This window comes from Apaloderma vittatum, unplaced genomic scaffold, assembly GCF_000703405.1.
Source record: "Apaloderma vittatum isolate BGI_N311 unplaced genomic scaffold, ASM70340v1 scaffold23847, whole genome shotgun sequence".
Classification (NCBI taxonomy): Eukaryota; Metazoa; Chordata; class Aves; order Trogoniformes; family Trogonidae; genus Apaloderma; species Apaloderma vittatum.
In genome coordinates, this window is record NW_009724894.1 from 314 (window position 1) to 9013 (window position 8700).

The following is an 8700-nucleotide window of genomic DNA, read 5'->3' on the forward strand; positions in this document are numbered from 1 at the left end:
TGTGAGGAGCTCCCGGTGCCTCCCGGGCTCCGAGCTGCCAGCCCGGGTCGATGACAGCTGCTCTTGCCTCTGTGCGAAGGAGAGATCCCAAAAAGTGTCGGGAGAGCGGGAGGCAGCTGCGCCCTGACAGCACTTCAAGCGGGCTGACCCTGTCGTCGGGCTGAGACCGAGCGTTTATGCTCCGTTGGGAAATAACGCGTCTCTTCTGTAGTTGCCTTCGCACATGGGGTTTGAGTTAGGCTCAGCTTGCTTCCCCTAAAGCTTCTCCTTTCTTGGGGTAAGGCTAAGAGAGGTAAGGTCAAGGCTTAGGTTAGCTTTAACGTGCTTTTCCCCTTTAATCCCCCCTATATTGCATAGAGGTCGCTCGGGTGTATGGTTAGAAACAGTGGATTGATTAAAATCACAGATCTTAATTGTGATTTAATGAATAGAGGTAATCTTGGTTTTTATACCAGATAAAAGATGTTAGTTTGCAACTAAAGATAATCTCTATTGAGAAATAAACGCTTATCTGCCAGCAGTAGAAGTATACCTTACTTAGGGCTCATAAGAACCCAAATATACATATATCTAGTGAATTAGATCATAGAATCGTATCATAGAATAGGTTGGAAGGGACCTTAGATGATGTGCTAGTCACTGAAGCGAGCTTGATACAAGTGAAATATCAAGGCGTTGGGGATAGTGACTGGAATGCAGTTTAAAAAAGCGCATTAAGTATCTGAAAATGGTTTTCCTTTTAAACCAAAGAATTCCATTGGATAAAACCTTGTCTTAAGTCATGACACAAGACTCTTTTCCGTTTGTTTGTTTTGTTAGCAGCACCCATAACAGTTTTGGAGCTGGGAGGTTTTGTAAAATCACATTTAATCTTACGTGTAGATGGAGGAGGGACACCATAAGTACTTGTTCTGAATTTGAAGAGGATTTGAGTTTTGCTTTTAAATTTCTGAGGGAACAATTCACTGAAACAAACAGAAGTTCGTTTTATGTGCAAGAGAGTAATGCTGTGAAATGCTTGTGCCTCCTGCTTAGCCACTGATCTCTATCACATAAGCTTGATTTCTTCAAAGCTTTAGCTACTTAAACTTCGTAATTTAATATTGCTGTAATTTCCTAACATAATACACTTGAGTTATTATGAGCCTAATATCAGCTTTTAAAACAGAACATATTTATCCATAATAACTGCTTATTTTTAGAACACATCCGATTTTAAGTCTTAAGTCATAGTAAATGATTTAAGAAGGAAGCTGCTTAAAATATTTGAAATGCTCTTAAGCACAAAAAATGTATTGTTTATCTGAAAGTGTGTTGTTAACAGCCTCTAAAATTTTTATTGTTTTAATAATTGAGACTTGCAGACCTCAGATTATTCCCTTGTCTTTCTCTTCACGTATGCCAACTGAGATTTTTGCTTTACTCTAATTGAATACCTAGTATGTGTGTGATCACTGCCCAAGGTATTGTATTTTGTGGGCAAGTGTATTTCCTCTGGAAACTTTTTTTTTTTTAAAGAAAAAAAAAAGCCATTTGAGAATGTTGAAAGACAATTCAAAACCAGCCACACTCTAAAATCTGTGAATCGTTGTAAATTCATCAAACTAAGAAGGCATTCCCATGATAATTCTGTATCTTTTCAGTTGTTAGGTTTTTGTGAGTTTGTGTGAAAGCAGGAGATTGTAAATAACCTCTAAAGAAATGCTGTGAGGTATAATAATATGCTGTGTTTCATTAGTTCGTATTAATATACTTGTAATGTGCAATATTTGTTATTTCTGCAGTTGTGGTTTTAAGTCCCACATGCTTTCACAGGTGTATCTGTAGAAAGATAGAGCCAGACTCTTCTCAGAGATGGGCAGTGGAGGGATGAGAGGCAGCAGGCACAAGTGGAACACGACAAATTCTGATTAGGTGTAAGGAAAAGAAAAATTACATCAGAGTGGTAGAATATTGGAACAGGGACCCAGAGAGGCTGTGGCATCTCCGTTCTTGGAGGTTTGCCCTTGGACCCAGCCCTGAATTAATGCACTTGTTTGTGCACACAAACGCTTGTATTAACAGGTTTTTTTGACTAAAATTGATGTGCATCTTTAATCTCTTAGAGGTTTGTAGGTGGGTGTTTTAAATAAAGAGTTTCCTTTGTGCTTCACATTCTAAGTTGGTTCGGCAAACTGAGAGTCTCTCAAATGTCAGATTTGAATAAGTGTGAGCATTAGCCATTGAATGGGGAAAAAACCCCAAAAGTATACTTTTCCAGACTGAGGAAGACGTTTCCTTCACTGAAATTGGGGGAAGATAGAGGGAGGAGCTTAGAGGTGACTCTTCTGAGGATGAATTGCATTCCAGGCTACGCCAAACTGGAACTGTTAAGGTACACTCCTTTTGTTAGATCTTTCCCATGGATGTTTTGGAGATGTGCTATTTCAGTGACAATGCAGTCGTCTGTTCTAGTGAGGTACTGAAGAGAACAGGTTGGAGGAGGAGCTGTAAATATAAGGTCAGGTTTTACTTGGGAGAAATTAATAGTCTCTTAACTATTAAAAATAGCAATATATAACGATAAACAGGAATATAGAAATATAACAAGAAACGGTTTTTAGTAGGAACATTAATTTCTTTAGCTGTCTTGTATTTCAAAAAATGAAAAAGGTGTACTAATGCCTGCCTAAAATCCCTGTCTGACTTGAGCTCCAGCCCTCTGTCCCTTTCTGAGAAAATCCTGTTTTTGGAATACACCAACCTAAGACATGTCTATATTTTAGTCCTGTTGAGGAAGGAAGTGTAAAGGAAAAAAAAGTCTGTTGAATTAATAAGGACTAGGTTTTTACGGTTTTTAGCGTTTAATCGCATACTCTTGAGTAGATGCAACATTCTTTTTTTTCTGCTTAGGCATGCTGCTTGTATTTAAAGTAGATTACAATAAACAAAATGTGTAAAAGTGATTTTTTTTTTTCCCCCCTTTTTTTTTCCCTGTAGACTACCTTAAATGTAGAAATTCTTACATGTGGAAGAGATGGGCAAACTGTGAAATCAAATTTGATGGCTAGTTATTTTTCTGGAAGGAAGCTGAAATGAGAGGAGTTTAAACTGAGGTCGTCAATTTTGCAGCCCTTTAATGGGTTGTGTAAAGTGAGCTGATGCTTGCCTGACGTTTGTTACAGTGAGATGTAAATAACCACAACACAAGGAGAGTGGAGGGCACTGGTTCACTTTATTTATTTTTTTTTTCTGCAGAAACAGGCCTGCAGTGCAAATGAGTGAAGATGTTACCAGGCTTCCAATTTAGGTAGTAGCCTGAACTTCAGCTTCCCAGGACAGTAGCTGGAAAAAACAAAAGGGTTGACACCTGGCGGAGAAGTGAGAGTGTGTGTGTTTGCTCATGTGTCCAAGCACCCAGTGCCCTTGGTCTGCTTTTTCAGAAAAAGCAATTTACTTGCTTGGCGCCTGAGTTTTCAAAAATGTACTTATTTTGCATAAAAAAATAGAAGTGCTAAAACTATCTGCTTAACTGCTTCTGGCAATAACTTCTTTACTTGCCAGATTGTGTCCTGTGCCATTTTTTTTAATTGCATGTAACATAAGCATGTATTTAACCAACAGTAGTGAACTGTGTCTGAATTGTTTGCCATCTTCTGGGGGTAGTAGATGGGGTCACGCTGCTGGTATCAGCAGATTCATGGTCCTGGGCTTCACTCTGCAAGAGCAGAATGAAAAAAAAAAAAAGCCTGTAGTGGTAAAAATAGAGTATGTCTGATACCTTGGGATTGTTTTAGATACCGTTTTGAACATAGACTCTTGGTTTGCTGCACTAAGAATGAGAAAGGTTTAGGTATTGCTACTTGGGGGGGAAAATAACAATGTAGAAGGGTATTATTTTTGGAAATCTGAATTCAAAGGTTTAAGCAAAGTTTCTAGTGCAGTGCTCACATTTAACTTGATAATCTCAATCCTATTTGTTCTAGAAAGAGTCTATGTAAGTTAAAATATGCAAGTTTTGAAAATATTTTTGTGAATGACCTTGTAGCATATCACTCAGGTTAATAACCTGTTACTTTGACCTTCTTCCCACCCCATTTCCTCTACCAAGTTGACAAGCTGATCAGGTAATTTCCTCAGAGTATGCCCTGGAAAAACATAACATCAAATTCACACAAGACATTGCAGGTAGATGAGCTGCTGTTCTTATTATGACTAGGCATGTGGTTGTTAAAATTATTACAGTGTTCTTTGAGGGTAATTGTGTCTTATGTAGTGGCTTGATCTAGTACCCAAATGCTGATTTAACTGACAGAAAATTATGCCTGTTACATATTGGTAAAAATGCACCTGTTTAGGTGGAGACCTGTGTGAGAGGTGTTGCACATCTCTTCCATGATCCTTACCTACTGCTTTAAAAACTTTTATCTGGATGTTCCTTACCATATGTTCATGTTTAATGTTTCCTTTATTGTATTTATGTAAAAATGAAGATAAATGGTGCCCTGAAACCTTAAGTTTGGTTCAAGTCCAACAAGTCTTACTTGCTGTGACGATCTGAGGTGCTCTGCTTCCTTCCTCAGACATACTGTGGACCTTAAATCTGTGCATCATATACTGTAGGTTTTTATGGATGTTGCGTATGGAATATATCTGTGCATACGTGCTTATGGAAGGTCCCTTATCTTTGTTTTTTCTAAAAGAATATGTTTCTGGAATTAATAATTCCTAATGGAAGTGGTCTGTACAAATATTTTTCACCTACAGCGTATATATAAATAGCATATAAGTAACTTAGTGGCTGGGTCTTCACCAGGAGTTCTAGTCGAAAGTCTAAGGTGGCTTTTTTGTGTTGGTTTATTGTTTTCCTCGGAAAATCCTAAACTGTTAAACACTAGTGGACAGTTACTTTATCTGTTAAAATCCTCTTGAATTTTCATGCTAGAAATCAGAAAAGCTGGAGCTCTAGACATGCTTTGTTGCTAGAAGTGTGCTTTATGTTTTTTGACATATTTTCTGTTCTTAAATGAAATTTATTTTATTTTCAGCTCAAGCTTGTGCAGATGTTCTGGCATTAGCCAAAGAAGCTAGAAAGCGAAATCTTGGTCCCCTTCATCCTTCCTTTAATGTGATAAAGATAATAAGAGATGGATTGATGAAAAATCTTCCAGAAAACACTCACCAGTTGTCATCAGGCAGACTCTGTATCTCACTAACCAGAGTATCAGATGGTAAAAATGCATTGATATCTAATTTTAACTCTAAAGAAGAAGTTGTCCAGGTATGTTTATTTCTGGCAGCTTTTAAAAGTTTCTGTAACCTCAAGTTCATTTAATATCATCCACTGCATTGCCATTTAAAACATTTTAAGAGACTGTGACTTTTACAGTACTTTAAAGGTGAATTCAAGCTTCTTTATTCCAAAATCACTTACTAGATTTCCTGGTCTATTTATCTCCAAACTGCTGTAGTGAGTAGGTACAAGGGATCAATCTTTAAAGGCATTTATTAAGTGTAGTGCTCCTAATGAAACTATATCATTTATGAAATTTTTTTTTCAGAGACCATTCTTAAAAAATATTTTTGATTATTTCTCAATCACTGCTCTTTTAAAAATCCTTAATATCAATTACAAAGCTAGTTTAATATGATTCCAGAACACTGATATTTGTGTCCCCAGTTGGTGACTTTGGTTACTCTGAAAATGTATAGCTTAAGTGAATGATCACCTTTCTTGCTAATTAGCGTTTCTAGAAATGGTCTTTTAGTAAGTCTCAGAGGTTTGCTTGTTTGTTTTGGGTTTTTTTTTTAGATGGAGTGTGGACTGTGGCTACACTCTAAAAAAGAAATGTGAAATAAACTCATCCTGTTTAAAATAATGCTTGGTTACACCTTATTTTCCTTCTTTTTATTCAAGTGTACTTATTGGGGATTTTTTTGGTTGCTTGTTCGGTTATTTTTTTTCTGCTAATGTCTAAAGAGATAAAGATAAATGATAATTTTAGTAATAGAATACTTACCATTTAATTTATATGGTCTCGTTTTCCTACAGGCTTTAATCTGTAGTTCATTTGTCCCTATTTATTGTGGCCTAATTCCACCATCATTCAGAGGTGTGGTAAGTCTCTATTGTTATGATCTAAAAGTACTTTCAGCTATTCTGAAAATATTAAGAGACAGTGTATGTGTTGTGGTTTTTTTTCAGTTACCCTACTGTAAAATGAATGAATACCTTTGTCATAGCTTCTAGTACTGTAGCTATGTCTTACAACTTTAAAAAAAGCCAGGGAACACTAGATATGTAGAAGATGTGTTATGTATGGTTTTTTTCTCCACCCTGCAACACGCACACACATGCTCTTTCTCTCCCAAATTTCTTGCTTGCTGATGCAGTGATTTAAAGAGGGCATTCCCAGATGGCAAGTATTTAACTTGAGGATAAACATTTATTAAAGAAATTGATATTTGTTCATCTGCACAAATTCATAAGAAAGGTCATTTGGTGTAAGAATAAAATCTTATAAGATAGTATATTGTAGATCTTTGTGTTCTTCCCGTAGGTAGATCTGCCTTAAAACTTAACTCAAGCTCCATGTTCAGTTAGATACAAATAAAGCTTTCAAATGTCTTCTATCATTTGTATTCAGTGTAAGAAGTGTTGCTTTTTAAAGGTGAAGGGTCAGTATATTAGTCTGTTCAATTACTTCGCAGGAACTGTTGATGACGAAACCTCTTAATACTTTATGGCTGTACTGAGCGCTAAAATTCCCCACTAAAGGGGCAACAACTGCAGAAAACTTAGTATAATTTGTAGATGTTTTGATTAATGGGTCTGAAAGCAGACACGCACTTCAAATCCAGGTGGTGACATGCACGACTTCTTGTTGCAGTGTTGTATTAACTTGGGTTGGCTTTCCTTCCAACTTTGGTGCTCCTTACACAAGGAGAGGGGAAGAGTATTGAAAGAAAACTCAGAACATCTTTAACAGTGCTTGATTACTGCCTATTCTCAAGGCATTCTGGAAGTGCTAAAAGGTCAAGGAGGATAGACATGAAATGTGTTTTTTGTCTTCATGGTGAGATTTAAGCAAAAGTTATTAGAACTGCCCAGGGGATTTTTCTTTATCTGTATTTATAAACCTTGTATGTCTCTTTAAACTCTTCCAGATTAAAGGTGTTATGAAAACAGGACGTTGGACTGAATCCAAGGTTTAGGTGGATCCAGGCTAATCTGGCTCTTAGTTCTTGTCACCAGACAACAATGTTATTTTAAAAGACTTAGATCAGCATGCACAAACATACAAGTGTTGCTTTATTTGGTGTATTTTCAGAGAAGAAAGGAATTACTCTATCCTTTTGATCTTTGCAGTTATTTTGATATGATTTTAATGCTTAGGAAGCGTTTTTGATGTAGCTTGTTAAGAATGCTACAGTCACGTGCTTGGCCTGGTTCCTGTAGGGCTTATACACAGTAGAATGCCAAGTGTGTAAACTTTGTAGTATCTTGCTGTTTACCAGCTTCCTGCTTCATGCATGTCTACATTAAAACAAAGACTTAAGCATAGCTCTCAATAGATATATCTAACTGCCTGTTGTGAAGCTTTTGGGGGTGGTGGGGTTTGTTTAGGTGTGGGTTTTTTGGTTGTTTTTTTGGTTTTGTTTTTTTATTGCTTTCAAACACAACAATGGTATTAGATTAAAAAAACTACTTGGGGCAACAGGCAGAAACTCCAAATAATTAAAACCATTTACCTCTGTAGAACAATGACTCAGATGTGTACTTGCACCTTTTAATAATTTCACAAGAAGGCTGCATGATGTGGCTCCTCCTTTGCCAAACTTGTTGTGTTGCACTTGATGCTTCCACAAAGGACTTGGTAATTGCATGTGTACCTTAGTGATTGCATTATCCATCTTCAGAAGTTTGTCAGTGGCTGCAGGCTGCTTGGTTTAAAGACTGTCTGAGAAAGCTGACAGGTAGGAGGAACAGGCTGCTCTGGAAGGGTATGTTGGATAAATTGCTCTGAGCTGTCCTCTTCCTAATTCCTAACTTATTTCTCAGAATGGTTGGGGAGTGAGTATCAAGGCAGATGAAATTGGTAATTCAGGTTGCTCCTGCTCAAAACATCTGCTCTGTTACCTTTACATTTTAGGAAGACCTCCAGGTTTTGTCTCTTGCCTAGTTGGAAAAAAGGAAAATGCAACCACTAAACCAGCAATGCTGGTCTTCTGCCACTGTCTGAGCAAACTGGCTACAGCTGGTCTCACTAGTGACAGCTGTGGTGTGTGGCTGCAGGAGTTGTCTTTGGCCACAGCAGCTGCTGCACTATAGTTTAGTTACCCCAGTATAGAACTCTTCGGTTCTTAGATCTTAAAATGTGTGAGGTGATGATGCACAGGAGAAATGGACAACTGGACGTAACTTGGAACAGCTTCCAAACTTGTGCTCAAAGCAGAATAGATAATCCATCACTGCTGGCAAGGTTTCTGAGGCATTGTCTGTTTTTACTTGGATTTTTTTATGTCCAAATATTTCTGAAGCTTTTATATAAAATTCTAATTAATAAGAGTAATTTTAAGTTACTCTTGTTCTAGCTGAGTGGTTTAGCATGTCATGGAACTTGAGCTTTCAAGAGTAGAGCTATTCTTTTAGAAGTGGTAGCTTTTTGATTGATACTTGCCTTTGAGGAAGAGGACACAGCTGTACTACTTTTTCTTCTG

General features: G+C 37.3%; 1 protein-coding gene across 1 annotated transcript in view; it reads left to right on the forward strand.

Annotated features, from left to right (window-relative positions):
* The first annotated feature begins 5005 nt into the window (after nt 1-5005).
* The window catches only part of LOC104276410 (patatin-like phospholipase domain-containing protein 2), a 13826-nt gene continuing 10131 nt past the window's right edge, over nt 5006-8700 (forward strand). Inside the window, exons 1-2 of the mRNA XM_009872709.1 lie at nt 5006-5260; nt 6032-6097. Of these exons, the coding sequence (XP_009871011.1) occupies nt 5006-5260; nt 6032-6097 (321 nt within the window). The remainder of the gene's footprint in view (nt 5261-6031; nt 6098-8700) is intronic.